Source organism: Gorilla gorilla, chromosome 15, assembly GCF_029281585.2.
Source record: "Gorilla gorilla gorilla isolate KB3781 chromosome 15, NHGRI_mGorGor1-v2.1_pri, whole genome shotgun sequence".
Taxonomy (NCBI): domain Eukaryota; kingdom Metazoa; phylum Chordata; class Mammalia; order Primates; family Hominidae; genus Gorilla; species Gorilla gorilla.
Window position 1 is genome coordinate 121046274 of NC_073239.2, and position 15620 is coordinate 121061893.

At 58.9% G+C, this 15620-nt stretch overlaps 1 protein-coding gene across 9 annotated transcripts in view; it reads left to right on the plus strand.

Moving 5' to 3' along the window:
- Positions 1–6607: 6607 nt before the first annotated feature.
- ASPG (asparaginase) overlaps positions 6608–15620 on the plus strand; it is a 30943-nt gene continuing 21930 nt past the window's right edge. For 4 of the 9 annotated variants that reach the window (XM_019010214.3, XM_063698220.1, XM_063698221.1 and 1 more), the window contains exons 1-3: positions 6658–6760; positions 13542–13650; positions 14401–14512. In XM_019010214.3, coding sequence (XP_018865759.1) covers positions 6679–6760; positions 13542–13650; positions 14401–14512 — 303 coding nt within the window. In that variant the 5' untranslated portion in view covers positions 6658–6678. Of the gene's footprint in view, positions 6761–11891; positions 12524–13541; positions 13651–14400; positions 14513–15620 lie in introns of those variants that run through there. The other 5 variants (XM_004055769.5, XM_055361696.2, XM_019010216.3 and 2 more) reach the window with 3 other exon arrangements.

The following is a 15620-nucleotide window of genomic DNA, read 5'->3' on the forward strand; positions in this document are numbered from 1 at the left end:
AGAATACCTGAGACTGGGTAATTTATAAACGACAGAGATTTATTTCTCACAGTTCTGGAGGCTGGGAAGTCCAAGATCAAGGAGCTGGCATCTGGCGTCTGGTGAGGATCTGGGCTTCTGCTTGCAAGATGGCACCTTGAAGTCTGTGTTCTCACATCGCAGACAGGGAAAAAAGACCAAACTCCCTCAGTTAGGTCGTTTTATAGTGGCATTAACTCATTCACGAGGGCACACCCTCATGACCTAAACATCTCCTAAAAGGCCCCACTTCCAAACATGGTTGCATTGGGGATTAAGTTTCCAACAAGTGAGTTTTGGGGGATACATTCAGACCACAGCATCTAGTACCCCATATAAGTGGGATCCTATTGTATAGAAGGTCTCTGATTTACGAAGTTTGAACTAAATGATTTTTTGACTTATGATGGGTTTATTAGAACATAATCCCATTGCAAACATCTGTATTTGTCTTTCTGTGATTGGCTTATTTCACTTAGCATACCCTATGTTGTAGCCTGTGGCAGGATTTCCTTCCTTTTCTTTTCTTTTTTTTTTTTTGAGACAGAGTCTTGCTCTGTTGCCCAGGCTGGAGTGCAGTGGTGCGATCGCTGCTCACTGCAAGCTCTGCCTCCCGGGTTCACGCCATTCTCGTGCCTCAGCCTCCTGAGTAGCTAGGACTACAGGCGTCCGTCACCACGCCTGGCTAATTTTTTTGTATTTTTAGTAGAGATGGGGTTTCACTTTGTTAGCCAAGATGGTCTCGATCTCCTGACCTCGTGATCCACCTGCCTCGGCCTCCCAAAGTGCTGGTATTACAGGCGTGAGCCACCGCGCCTGGCCAATTTCCTTCCTTTTCTATGGAGATACCACTTTGCTTATCCACTCATCTGTGGATGGACACAGGTTGCTTCCACCTCTTGGCTTTTGTGAGCAGTGCTGCTATGAACGTGGGTGTGCAAACATCTTTTTGAGACCTTCCTTTCCAATCTCTGGTCTCTGTTCTCAAATGGAATTGCTGGACCCTATGGTAGTTCTAATTTTAATGTATTGAGAAGCCTCTACTGTTTCCCATAGTGGCTGTATCATTTTATAATCCCACCAGCAGTGCACCAGAATTCCAGTGTCTCCACATCCTTGCAAACACTTATTTTCTGTTTTTTTTTTTTTGATAGTAGCCATCCCAAAGGGTGAGTGGGGACACCACGTGGCTTTGCTTTGCATGTCCCTGATAATTAGTGTTGTTGAGCATCTTCTCATATGCTTCTTGGCCAAGTGTCTATCATCTTGGGAGAAATGTCTATTCAAGTCCTTTGCCCTTATTTATTTATGAGACGGGCTCGGTCTATTACCAGGCTGGAGTGCAGTGGCGCGATCATAGCTCATAGAGTGACCCTTCAGTGCTTTCCCACACTCCCCTGGGGTCCAACCTTCTGCCGAAGACGCCCCAGCTCTCTGCAGTTCCCTGCCCAGGCCCCAAGACTCCTTTCCCCATCGGGAAGTTTCTTAGGCTTCCTCTCTCTGGGGTCCCCACACACCTCTGTTCCCCTCCAGCACACTGGCCCAGGCCGGGCCAGCCTGCTTCAACACAGTGTCAGGAACCCCTGTGGTGTCCACAAGCCCAGTGCCAGCGCTCGCTTGCCGTGGGACGCGCTGTGTGCCTCAGGCCCCTCACTCACCAAATAGGACAATTATCCTCTGCCTCGGTGTGGTTACAGGGGTGAAATGTGCCTGGATTTGCAGGGTGGCTGCAACAGCGCCTGGCCCATAGGCAGTACCGTGAAGACTCACAGTGTAGGGCAACAGACGACGCCTGAGCAGCTGAAGAAGGTGGGCTCCCAGGGCCTCCCTGCCCAGGCCTGCTGCCACAGCCAGAACCCAGGGGGCACCGTGTACCTCGCCAGTGGCCTCAGCACTGCGCCTTGCCTCCAGGAGTCTTGGCTTGTTTGTATGGAGCTGGGGACTGGGAGAGCAGAGCTTGTGACCTGAGGCCCCCCAGCCTCAGGGTAGAGGTGACCACCCTGGACCAAGGCCTGCCCCAGTTAGTGGCTGAGGACAGACAGGAGTATGTGTGGCATTCCTGCGGCCCCTTGCTCGGCACCCAGGCACTTCCTCCTGCCCCTCTGCCTCTGGAAGGCCAGCCATGGCATGGCCACGGGGGCCTGCCACCTGGCACCTCCCCAACACAATACATAAATGAGTGGGTGTGGCTGTTCCAAGAAAACTGTGTTTACACACACAGGTGCGCCAGGCCTGGCCATCGAGCCCTGGTTTGCCGGCCTTTGTTCTAGACCAGTGGTTCCCAAATGTGCACCTGTATCAGCATCACCCAGAGCGGGGTCAGAGTCTGGACTCCTGGGCCCCACGCGGAGTTGTTGTCGGGGGCCTGGGCTTTGCATTTCCACAGGTTCCAGGTGCTGCTGCTGGAGCGGAGGCCACGCTCTGAGCACCCTGCTCTAGAAGAAGAGATGCAGAAAAGACAGGCAGGGCTGCAGAAAAGACAGGCAGGGCTGTAGGGTGGTCCGGACCACCAGGCACTGTCAAATGGCAGATGTCCCTCCACTCCGCTCTGGGTGGGGCTGGGGCCGGAGTGGATTTTATAAACACTCTGGGAGGGTCCCACCCAGAACTCTCCTGCGCTTCGTGGAAGGAGGGCCACTGGGGAGGGCGTAGATGGGAAGTGAGAGAGAAGAGGGGACGAGGAGACCCCTGGGTGGCCAAGGAAACACTTTTCTGAACAATCAAAAATAAAGGAGGGGCAGGCAGAACGTGGGGACTTGGCTGGGGCTGCCTAGGTTCCCTGGACTCACCTCCTGGCACTACACTGCCTGGGGAGCCAGGGGGCCAGGAGCCAGGGAGCGACCGGCACACCCCACACCTTCCTAACCCAGCCCCTGGTGGGGAGCCCTTCCTTCAGCAGCAGGCAGCACAGCGATGGCCAAGTGTCCCTCCAGGGGGACAGACGTTTGCCCCTCCACGCCACTCACCCGGGGTGAGGCCGCAGCACCCTCCACCTTGCTCCACCGTGGCCAGCTTCTGGCCTCTCCTCACCAAGCCCTGGGACTTCACATGAAGATCACTTACTGGCCTTCTCCCCTCGCGGTCCTGGGTTCTCTCCTCCTCCTGGCCTCTGAGGCTGGAATGCTGAGGCTCAGACTAGGGCCTTTGTCTCTGCTGACACCTCGCTGCTGTCATGACTTTGTGGTCCCTGTGCCACTGACTGCAGGACGCGCAGCTGAGTCTCCTTGGACCTGCCCAGGTGGCCCCCAAGCAGGATGTGTCCAACACACCTTGCTTCCCTCTGCCTGGCCCCAGGCCCCACTCTGGCCCCTGCTTTCTCAGTAAGGACATCCCCACTCCGTGGCTGCTCTGGCCAAAGACAGGAGAGTCACCCTTTCTCTTCGGCGGGTACCCCTCAAGCTCCAGCTTGTGCTCCCAGCACTCCCACCTTGCACTTCCCCATCCCCAGCTCCTCCCCACCCTGCCCAAAGCCCTCCTGACCCCATTCTTGTCTCAGTCTCTGCACATAGCAGCCAGAGATTAAAACAAACCAGCCCAACCCTCGGTGGGGCTGGTGTTCACCTTTGGGGTTAAATTGAAAGTCCTTGCGTGGCACCACAGTCACTCAGCGGGCATCCCCTCCCTCTGAGTGCTCTCGCCCCACTGACCTGGGCACTGTGGGGCCATGCTCACTCCTGCCTCGGGCCTCAGCACCTGTCCCTTCCTGGCAGCCTGTCCCGCCTGGCATGCTGGCTTTGCTCCAATGCCAACCCTTCGGAGAGGCCTTCCCTGGCCACCCTGTTGTAAACAGCACTGCCTGTCTCCATGTTCCCTGAGTGTTCCTCCAGGCACTGTCACTGCCAGACGCTGGTATTTTTGTCTACTATGGCCTCCACCCTGGCTGGTACACTCAGAAGGACGGGCTGCGTCCCCCGTGCCTAGAGAGGCACCTGGCACAGAGCCAGCCTTCAACATATATTGCATGAAAGGTTCCGTCCAAGGACGCTGTAGATGTAGGTGGACGCAGACAAAAGCAAAGCAGGACAGCGGATTCGTCCAAAGACCGGCAGTGTCTTCAGGTGAAGCTGCAGCGTCGAGTCCTGGTGCTTGCAAGGTTTCAGCAGCAGAAACCTGACGGGGCTCCTTGCACCTGGGAGAAAAGCCACTCCAGTGAGGATTATTGCCAGTGAAGGCTGCCCTGGCCCCAGACAAGTTTTCCTAGAATTTATGGTAGCAGGCGGGTTGTTAAAGGATGATTCCCGAAAGGGCCAGACATGGTGCTCACAGGGATGCAGGGTGAGCATGCGTCGAAGAGCTTCCCTAGCCCAGGCAGCTGTGAGGACCAGCTCAGAGGAGAAGTCCTGAAACAGACACTTACAGATGAGGAATATTGACATGAACGTGCAAATGGACATGAAACTGGATTTTCAGGGGTCTGTGATGGGCTGGATTGTCTCCCTTAGATTCGAATGTTGAAGTCCCCCACACCCCAGTGTCTTAGAATGCAACTGTATTTGGAGGTAGACTTTAAAGAGATGGTTGAATTAAAATGAGGCCCCAAATTCAATCTGACTGGTATGTCTATAAAAAGAGAAAGTCTGGACATCTGGAGATACATCAGGGATGCGTGACTGCTCAGAGGAAAGACCCTGTGAGGCACAGCAAGAAGGCACCATCTGCTTGCCCAGGAGACACCAACCCGTGACACCCTGACCTTAGACTTCCACCCCCCAGAACTGTGAGAGGTAGACCTCCTTGCACTGTAAATCACTCGTTCTGTTACTGCAGTCCCAGAAAACTAACACAGACCTTTGCTGGGCAGAATGCCTTTGCTTCTCTGCAGACAAGATTACTTTTGCACTATTGCACTGTTGTTATCAAAATAATTATATGGGGCTGGGTGTGGCGGCTCACACCTGTAATCCCAACACTTAGGGAGGCTGAGGGGGGTGGAGTACCTGAGGTCAGGAGTTCAAGACCAGCCTGGCCAACATGGTGAAACCGCGTCTCTACTAAAAATACAAAAAGAAAAAGAAAAAAAAAATTAGCCTGGTGTGGTGTGCACCTGCAATCCCAGCTATTCGGGGGGCTGAGAAAAGACAATTGCTTGAACCTTGGAGGCACAGGTTGCAGTGAGCCAAGATCTTGCTACTGCCCTCCAGGCAACAGAATAATAATAATTTTTATTATGGAATCAGTGTCAAATGCTGGTGCCTTCTGGGGGCAACACACAGTTTCCCACCAAAGTGCATCAGTGCCCCAGGCAGTCAAGGTGCCAGGAGACCAGGAGGCCGCGGATCTTCTGTCCACCTGGGAGCAAGCCTGCAGCTTGGGACCCTCCTGGGACCCTGCACCCGCCAGTGCCCTGCCCTCCTGGGCTCTCATGGGAGTGAAGCAGGGTGGGCTCTGTAGGAGTTAAAGAAAGAGGAAAGAAACATGAAAAGCGGCTCAACAAAGGCAGGTTTATTTTGGAGAATAAATCTGAAAGGGACTTCTGGCCGATTTTGGTCAGGATCCTTCTCTCCTACAGACTAAGGATCTTTAAGGGTTTAGGAAGTGGGGAGCTTATCGCAGGCTCGGAATGTTTCTATGTGAGGGAAAGTTTATTGCGGGCTTGGAATGTCTCTGGTCGGAGGGGAGGTTATCTCGAGGTTGGCATGTTTCTGATTGGAGATGTTATTTGTGGTTTACGGTCGTGCTGACATTAGCTATTGGGCTGATGTGTTTTGGGCTGGATTTAGGCAGCTTTTTAATCAAAGGGAACTTAAAATGGCGGTGTTTGTCCAAGACGGCCATACTCCTGCTCTGTCCCGCTCCAGCCCTTGGGGGCCCCTCGGGCTCTTCTCTTGGCTGGTGTGTGAATGGGCACATGTGGAGGGGCTGTTCTAGCTCTGCCTGCCTCTGGCCATCCAAAGGAGGGACAGCAGGGCCTGGGCAGCAATGCCGGCCTTGGAGCCCCGGGGCTGTGGAGGCTGCTTGACAGGACACGGAGCCCCCTCTGTGCTCAGGTCGTGGAGGGCCTCGGGCACTACGGTCTGCCAGGCACCACATGTCACAGCTACTCAAACACCCAGGGCCACCACGGAGGGCCAATGGCTGCAGGATGGCTCAGGACCCGCCCCACCCCTGTCGCTGCCTTTCTGGCTGCCCCCTAGTCCCTGGACAGGCGCTCCCCACCCCCAAGCAGGCCCCAGCCAATCTCCTGCCCAGGCAGGAGCTCCCCCTGCCGCCCTCACAGACCTCACCTCTTCCTACACGTTTCCAAGGCCGCGCCCCGCCCCGCACCCCGCCAGGCCCCGCCCCGCACCCCGCCAGGCCCCGCCCCGCACCCCGCCAGGCCCCGCCCCGCACCCTGCCAGGCACCGCCCCGCACCCCGCCATGCCCCGCCCCGCACCCCGCCAGGCCCCGCCCCCACCCCGCCAGGCCCCGCCTCTCTCTCCGACCCTGGACAGTCCCCGGGACCCACCCCGCCCCCAGGTCCTGCCCCCGCCCGCCTCCGCGGGGCCTCCCACCCTCCCGGGCAGACTCCACTCCCGCCCCCTCCCCGTGGGTGCCCCCGCCGGCCCCGCCCTCCCAGGCTACCCCCGGCGTCCCGGGCCTCCTCCCCGCAGTCCCTGAGTCCCGCAGGCCCCGCGTCCCCGCTGCACCCCCCCGTCCACTCCCGTGGTCCCCGGTCCGGCATGGCGCGCGCAGTGGGGCCCGAGCGGAGGCTGCTGGCCGTCTACACCGGCGGCACCATTGGCATGCGGAGTGAGCTCGGCGGTGAGTCCGAGACCCTGGGCGGGGTAGGCCTCTGGACCTGGCCGCGACCGGGAGCCTCGGACCCTCCTGCACCTACGGGGGTCGCTGGGGAGTCAAATCCGCACCTGGATGGAGGGTGCGGGCTGAGGTCGCTCTCCTTCGGTTCCGGCCACCGGCGTCCCCACGCGTGGAGCCCCAACCTGGACAGAGGAGGTTGCGGTGGGTTCTCGCTGTCGCGGTGCTCCAGGGAGCGCCCTGCGACCCTGGGGCCAGGCCCCCTGTGCTGCCGCTGCGCCCCTGAGGGCCAGCGTCCTGGAGTCCTGGAATATGGGGCGGGAGGGCCCCAGGGCATTGGCCTGCCGCTCCTGCTCTGGACACAGGCTTAGGAGGCTGCCCTGGAGAAGGCTTAGGAGGCTGCGAGGACCCCTCACCTGCGACACCCAGGAGGGTGTCCCCGTCCCCTGCGTCCCCTGGGGTCCTGGTCAGGCAGCAATGGTTGGCACGATACTGGGGCTACCTGGCATCTGCGGGGACGCACGTGTTCACACCCGAGGTGGCCTCAGAGCCCTGCTTCCTCTGCCCCTGTGTGGACCTGGTTGACCAGAGACCAGTGATTGCATCTGGACTGAGTTCTGCCTGGGTGGGGTCAGGGCCTGGGACAGGCACCGAGCTCTGTGGTACTCCAGCACAGTGCTGCCAGCCTGGGCTGGGCACAGGAAGGATGGTAGCTTGGGGAGCCTGAGGCCACCAGGATGGGGAGAGGACGGTTGCACTGGAGCCTCCAGAATGCCTGGGTGTTCCCCAGGAGGGCAGGACACTGCCTGGGGCCCCCAGGTGGGCTCTGCTGTGATGTGGGGCCTCCCTTGGGGCCAGGACAGCCCCCTCGCCCCGTCTTGAACCTGTTTGCGACCCTCCATGGGCCACTGCCTGCCTTTCCCTCAGGAGCCCTTTCCACTCCTCCTCCTCCCACTCCCTGCTGCCCTGGCCCTTCCCCACACTCCTGCTTGTGTCCAGCGCAGCTCTCTCTCCTGAGACGGCTGGGACCCTCTCCGGCTCTGCCAGAGCCCCAGGGCCTCCCCTGGCATGACCAGAACATTCTCTTGTCCCTTGCCCATCTGCCAACCACTTCCCCGCCCCTCCTATCCCCACCCCCTCTCACGGCCTGTTCCCTGGCAGCTGCCCCTCCTGGCCACCCCTTTCTGCTGAAGTGGCTGCTCAGAAGCCACCAGCACTCTGTCGGTGCTCTCAGATTCCACCCACCACACTGTGGCCGGTGCAGACCCCTCTGGAGGCCCACTCCGCGCCCAGCCCAGGAGACAAAGCCTAGTGGGGCTCGTCCACGAGGGACTCAGGTCCCCAGGAACGTGGCTGTCCAGGCTGCCGGGAGCCTCCTCTGCACTTCTCCTTCTGCCTGTGAATGGAACAAAGTCATTCACAGCTTGGCAAACGCCCCTGTGTGACACTCCACTGACACAGAATGACACAATTCCTGTGCTTGGCCCTCACAAGCTAGAGAGAGAGGCTGCCATTGAAGGGATGGCACGCATTAAGGAGCTAGTCCCAGGGGCAGGATCTGCCAGGGCCCTGTAGGGGCTGTAGGCTGATAACAGGGTCTGAGCTGGGTGTGTGGATGGTGTGGAGTTTTGACGCAGCCCAGGGAGGGCTTCTCTGAGGACACAAGGCCTGCAGGACAAAGATGGGAGAGGGCCAGGCCAGGAGCAGCCCTGCAAGGTGCAGGAAAGAGGAGTGGGGAGCCCAGCAGGGCCGGAGCCTGCCAGAGCTGCCCCCGAGTGGGGACAGGACCTGGGGACTCTGTCTGGGGCCTCGTCCGACGCCCCTGACGCTACCCCTTCAGGCTTGGAGTGTGGCCAACTGCAGTTTCGTTGAGCTCAACATGTAGTTCTTGAGTGGTCCGAGCTGCAGGGGCAGGTGGACTCTGTAACCCCACCACACGCCCGTCTCGCTCGGCCCCCGCGTGCTTGCCGCAGCAGCCTGTGGGTGCACTCACACGCGTGCACCGCATTTCTGAAAGAGGCTGTGAGGTCCTGTGTCTGGGTGGGAAACAAGAGACTTGGAGGCTGGAAATTGGGTGTGGGGCGTCAGTCTTCAGACCTGAAGCAGCCTTCTGAGATCCCTTGGTGCTCTGTGCACTGGGGCCCTGGCTTCCGCTCAGCAGCCCGTCCTCGTGTGGCTGCGAGGTCACCCCCAGCTGTTGCTAGCTGACCCATGTGGGGCATCCACTTCCAGGAACCTGCGGGAATGGGCTCCCCCAACCCCTTGTGAGGTTGGAGCAGCCAGACTGTCAGGCGTCAATGATTTACTCCCTCCACACTGCTGACGTGGGCTCTGGCCTTCCCTGGGGAGGTGAGAGGGGAGTGGTGGCTTTGCCATAGTAAAGCTGTTTGATTGTCGCTGTTGGAACGGCTTCTGCGCCTGCTGGTAAACAGTGACCTGTGGGCGGAACGCTGCACACCTGGAGCCCTGCCAGAGTTCAGGGAGGGCAGAGGTGATGCCAGCGGGGACGCCCCTTGACCCATCCCTTCTCTGAGTTCATTGAAGCTATCACAGGTCAAGGGACATAGTGAATCCAAACACGGCTGATAACCCCAAGCCCAAGCTGGCATCAGTGGCCACGTTCTGTACACCCGAGAAACTTGAAGACTTCCTGTGTCAAACTGGGAACCCCACCTGCTTGCCGGCCTGTCCCAAAGTCCCTCCTGAGCCCGGCTCCTTGCAGGCACAGCAGGGAAGGCAGAGATTTGGGGCCAGGCAGCTGAGAGAAGCTCCCTGCCCAGTGGTCACATGGGTCCCAGCAGTCGAGACTGTCGGTGGAGTGATGCCCATGGCTTCTTGGTTACTGCAGTGGCGTCTGTGCCCTTGGCCTGGACCTCCTTCCTGAATGGGTGCTACACGTTCACAAGTTTCTAAGCCTAAGCTTGACTTCGCTGGTGACAGTGGGGCCCATTGTCTTAGAGAGCAAAGCCTCCTTTCCAGGTGTTTGGCAGGGGGCTGAGGAGTTTCCGAGTCACCAGCAAACTCAGGCACCTGCCTGGATGGGCCAAGGAAGAGGTTCCAGGCAGGGCCGGAGGGTTCAGATTCTGCAGCCCTTGAAGCTTTTGGAGGGCCCTCATTGAGAAAAGTAATACAAGTTACAAAATCATAGTTAGGTGTGAAAGCCGGTGTTTGTTTATTTTTTATTTATTTTTATTTTTTTGAGATGGAGTCTCACTCTGTTGCCCAGACTGGAGTGCAGTGGCACGATCTCAGCTCACTGCAAGCTCCGCCTCCCGGGTTCACACCATTCTCCTGCCTCAGCCTCCCGAGTAGCTGGGACTACAGGCGCCCGCCACCGCGCCTGGCTGAAAGCTGGTGTTTATTTAAAATAACAAAAGAAATTGCCCCGGCTGACCGGGCGCGGTGGCTCACACCTGTAATCCCAGCACTTTGGGAGGCTGAGGTGGGTGGATCACTTGAGGTCAGGAGTTCAAGACCAGCCATGGACAACATGGTGAAACCCTGTCTCTACTAAAAATACAAAAAACAAAATTAGCCAGATGTGGTGGCAGATGCCTGTGGTCCCAGCTACTGGGGAGGCTGAGGCATGAGAATCGCTTGAACCCAGGAGGTGGAGGTTGCAGTGAGCCGAGATCGCGCCACTGCACTCCAGCCTGAGTGACAGAGCGAGACCCTGTCTCAAACAAACAAAAAAACCTGATGCCACTACATACCTGTTAGAATGGCTGCTGACGTACAACACATTGACTGCGGGGTGAGTGCTGGAGCCCCAGAGTTGGAAAGTGGTTCACTCGCAGGTTGGTAAGAAAACTTTACTGGCGACAGTATAGGTTTGAAAAAGGAACGTTTGGCCAGACATGGTGGCTCAGGCCTGTAATTCCAACACTTTGGGAGGCCAAGGCGGGTGGTTCACTTGCCTTGCTAACATGGCGAAACCCCGTCTCTACTAAAAATAAAAAATTAGCCAGGTGTGGTGGTGCATGCCTGTAATCCCGGCTACTCGGGAGGCTAAGGCAGGAGAATTGCTTGAGCCCGGTGCGTGGAGGTTGCAGTGAGTCGAGATGGCATCACTGCACTCCAGCCTGGGCAACAGAGTGAGACTCTGCCTCAAAAAAAAAAAAAAAAAAAAAGGAAGAAAGGAGAAGAAAAAGAAAAAAGAAAGAAATTGGCCAGGCTGGTTTTGAACTCCTGGGCTCAAATGATCTTCCTGCATCAGCCTCCCAAAATTCTGGGATTACAGGTGTAAGCCATAAAAACCACTGCAAAAGCACATAGGGAGTGTTTTGCTTGAGAGAAGAGGACACCAAGAAAGTTTAGTCTTGTCTTTGGCTGATTTTGCCTGTGGTGCCCACACATGCCCCCAGCAGGGACAGCAGGGCCCATATCCACGCCTACCACTCTGCAGCATTCCTGGAAGTTTCTGGAAGCTGTTCCCCCATATGAGTCAGCAGCAGCTGGAGGTGACCTTGCACAACGTGAGCATGTCCCACAAAACCAAACCAGATGTGCCCCCTCCACCTTCCCCATAAGACACCCCAGCTTCACCCGCCGTGATGAGTGGAGAGTGACTTTTTGTTTCCTGTGGCCACTGTGCCGGGTGGCTGAACATCACAGAAGTTCATTCTGGGTTCTGGAGGCCGAGGCCTGAGAGGGGTTTCCCCGGGCTGAGCCAAGGTGCTGCAGGGCACCGCTCCGTCTTGAGGCTCTGCGGGAGGAGCCACCCCCACCACCTCCAGTGTCTGGTGGCTGCCGCAATCCTTGGCTTGTGGCCGCATCACTCCAGTCATCCAGGCCAGCATCTCCAAGGGCCGCTCTGCCCTGTCGTCATATGGCCTTCCCCTCCCCGTGCCCTGTGGCCTCCCACCTGTGAGGAAACACGAAAGGGCGTTTAGGGCCCACCTGGATTGTCCAGGGCCACCTCCCTCCCCATGACCCCTAATATCACATCCGTAAAGACACTTCCATATGAAGTGACACCCACAGGTACCGGGGATTGGGATGTGGACATCTTTTTTATTTTTATGTATTTATTTAATTTTTTGAGACAGTCTCATTCTGTCACCCAGGCTGGAGTGCAGTGGTGCGATCTTGGCTCACTGCAACCTCCGCCTGCCAGATTCAAGTGATTCTCCCGCCTCAACCTCTCAAGTAGCTGGGATTACAGGCGCCCGCCATCATGACCAGTTAATTTTTGTATTATTCATAAAGACGGGGTTTCACCATGTTGACTAGGCTGGTCTTGAATTCCAGACCTCAAGCAATCTGACACCTTGGCCACCCAAAGTGCTGAGATTCCAGGCCTGAGCCACTGCACCCGGCCCTGGGATGCGGACATCTAGGATGCTTTTCAACCCACCGTACATGAGACAGGGACACTTGGACACCGGTGTGGGGTGGACCCTGAGCCCCCTGGATGCCCAGGGTCTGAGGTTGTGTCCTTGGGGTTCACAAGGCTGGTGAATCCAGACCTTTGTTCTGGCAGCCCGTGTCCTGGCTGCGCTCTGGGCGCCTCGGAGGGCAGACGGGCAGACAAACATGCGCGGGCTCCACCTCCCCCATCTGCTGGCTGAGCCCTACTGGCGGGGTGATTTTGTCAGCGGCTGCACCTCAGCCGGCCTGCATCGTCCAGTCCTCTGGCAAACGTCCCCGGGGCTCCACGGGCCTTTGTGTAAGGCCAGAGGAGGATCACGGGTGCCATAAACCTTCACGGGGCCAAGGGGCTGGTGTCCCGGGGCTGGTGACTTAACAGGCAGAGATGTGGAGACCAGGGTGAGCCCAGCAGTGGAGGGTGATGGCAGGGAGGGGTGCGGCTGGAGGGATATTAGAGGGGGCTGCTTTAACTTGCCAAGTTTGGGGTTAATTTGTGAGCCAGTGATAGGAGATGGGTACAGCTGCAGAGGGCGAGGGGGAAAGCAGGTGACCATGGCTGGGGTCTGCAGGATAGGATGGGGCATTGCTGCTGGGGGAGGGAAGGGAGGGCCGGGAGGGAGCTTTGGGGCTTGCTGGAGGCCCTGGAGGGGTGGCTGAGGGGTCAGGGCTTTATACTGAGCAGCTGGCCCCAGGGAATGAGTGGTGTGGCCAGGTCTCCATTTAAGGGACAGAACTGAGATGCAGAGGTTGCAGGAAGGTGGCAGAGCTGCTGGGGGTGGGACCAGCCCGTCTGTGCACTTGCTGTGTGCTAGGCCCTCCAGGTCGGGGAGCTGGGGAAGGGGACCTGGGCTGGACCCTGAGGGAGTCACACAGTCCGTGCCCTTTGGGAGCTCGAGGGCCAGTGAGGGAGAATGTGGGAATAGCACTACAGCCTGGGCATCTGGGAGGGCTTCCTGGGGGTGGTGTCCCAATCTGGGCCTTGAGGCACCTACTGGGTGAGAAGTGGGGACGAGGCAGGACTTCCAGGCAGAGCCCACAGTATATCCACAGTGAGGCAAAGGCTGAGCCCCGTGGGCCTTGGTGGGGAGTGTGGACTAAGCATTTGGAGAAGGAGGTGGGAGCAGGGGCAGGGCTTGGGTGGAGCAGCTGGAGACCTGGGCAGAGCTCCTGGGGCCGTCCAGGTGCGAAATGAGGAATCACCATGGGCTCCAAGGCAGGAAGCCATGGCTTCCAAACGCGGGTCAGCCGCCTGCCCTCTGAGGGGTCCCAGGGGCAGCCATAGCCCTTCCTCCCAGCCTCTGACTGTCATAAGACTGGAGCCCCATCCCACCAGCTCTGGTCCTGCCCCTCAGTGAGGGAGGAGGAGGCCATGGCTGTCAGCCCCTGACCCCAGCATCCACCTGGACTCTGCCTGCAGTGCTCGTGCCCGGGACGGGCCTGGCTGCCATCCTGAGGACACTGCCCATGTTCCATGACGAGGAGCACGCCCGAGCCCGCAGCCTCTCTGAGGACACCCTGGTGCTGCCGTGAGTGTGGGCTCCTCCCAGTCCCAGACAGGGCATGGCTGCTGAGGGGCACCGATCCTGAGGCTGGGCACTGCTGGCTAGGCCCACGTGAGCCATTTGCTCACCCCTGTCTCTAACATCCCCTCAGCTTACAGGGCTTTAGGACTGACCAGCAGTCACCTTCCACCAGAGCCTGAACCTCTGAGGGTGCCCTGTGCCTGGTCCCACCTTCCCTCCCCACCCTCCTCCCACACCCCCAGCCAGGCTGCTTCAGCAAGTGTGATGAGGGCGCCCCGTCTAGGGATCCTGTATATCAGGAGTCGGCTGGCCCAGGTGGCCTTGCCCCCAGCATAGGGGTCCTTCCATTTCTCAGCTCTGGGCCCAGTTCCCTGATGTCTCCCACAGCTGGGGGTGAGCTGGGAGTTGCCCTCGTGGTGGCTGACCGCCACAGCTGCCACAGGCGAGCCTCCTGCAAGCATCCTCTCCTGCCTGGGCATGGGCTGGTCCCAGCCCCCCTCTTCGAGCTGGTGTGGGAAGAAGACTGCTGGGAGTGGCCCATCCTGACCCACGTCCTTGCCTCTGTGGGGGGCTCCAGGTGGAAGGGGGGCCGGGCCCCGTACCTGGGATGCTGAGAACTTGCTATGTGCGGAGCCCTTGGCGTAGGGGCCCCAGCTCTGCCAGAGGGGAACAGAGTGGGTCAGGGCATTTGGAGCAGGAGGAGGTGCAGAGCGAGAGCCTGCTGTTCCGTCTCCTGCTGTTTCTGTCCCGCAGCCCGGCCAGCCGCAACCAGAGGATCCTCTACACCGTGCTGGAGTGCCAGCCCCTCTTCGACTCCAGTGACATGACCATCGCTGAGTGGGTTCGCGTTGCCCAGACCATCGAGGTAGTGGGGCTGGGGAATGCTGGGTGGGGCTGTGGTGTGTGGGTGGGGCTGAGGTGTGTGGGTGGGGCTGTGGTGTGTGGGTGGGGCTGTGGAGAGTGGGCAGGGCTGTTGGGTGTGAGTGGGGCTAGGGAGCATGGGTGGGAATGGGGAGTGTGGGTGGGGCTTGGAGTGTGGGCGGGGCTGTGGAGTGTGGGTGGGGCTGTGGAGAGTGGGTGAGGCTGTGGAGTGTGGGTGGGGCTGTGGGTGTGGGGTGGGCTGTGTTGTGTGGGCAGGGCTGTGTTTTATGGGTGGGGCTGTGTTGTGAGTGGGGCTGTAGGGTGTGGGTGGGGCTATGAGTGTGGGCGGGGCTGTGGGTATGGGCGGGGCTGGTGGATGGGCAGTGGCCGGCAGAAACACTCTGGGACGGGTGAGGAGCTGCAGGGTCTGGGGTGGAGTCGGCCTGCCCAGCCTGGGGCCTGGGAGCATCTGGGAATGGCAGCTTCAGGAAAGGGCAGGGTCCACGTGTCAGAGCTGCGGGCAAGGCTCTGAGTTCCTCTCCCCCATGCAAGCTGGGGGTGGGCGTATAGGGCCAAGTCGACTTCCCAGATGAGGACACAACGGGAACAGCTGTCTTAGCCTGCCCCAGTTAGTATCTGGGGCGTGGTGTGTGGTGTGTGATGCTACCTCGAGGGCCAGCAAGCTCCTTGTGCGTGGCTGGTGACCTGCTCACTGCCCTCTGTCCGTCCCGGCCCAGTTGGAGTCTTAGTGGATTTAGTGGAGTCTTGGTTGGAGTCTTAGTGGACCCCAGCACCTCTCAAAGACTCCTGGTTTACAGCGACCTGTGTGCTCCCCCTGCAGGCAGAACCACCCCCCGCCCCATCAGCTTTTCTTCTCCCTTCTCCCCCATCACAACACGCTCCCATGTTACCGGAGCTGCCTCCCCTGGTAGGGGGCCTCCTGCCCCCTCCAGTCCCAATTCTCACCTGCTTCCCTTACGAACCCCCTGCTCCCCTGAGTGGGAACATCTAGGCTTCCCCTTTTCAGCAGCAGGGTGGCAGGCAGCACCACCCAGGACAGGACCCTCCATTTGTGGCCGGCAGCCCTCACCGGGAAAGGCCTGACTGCTTTT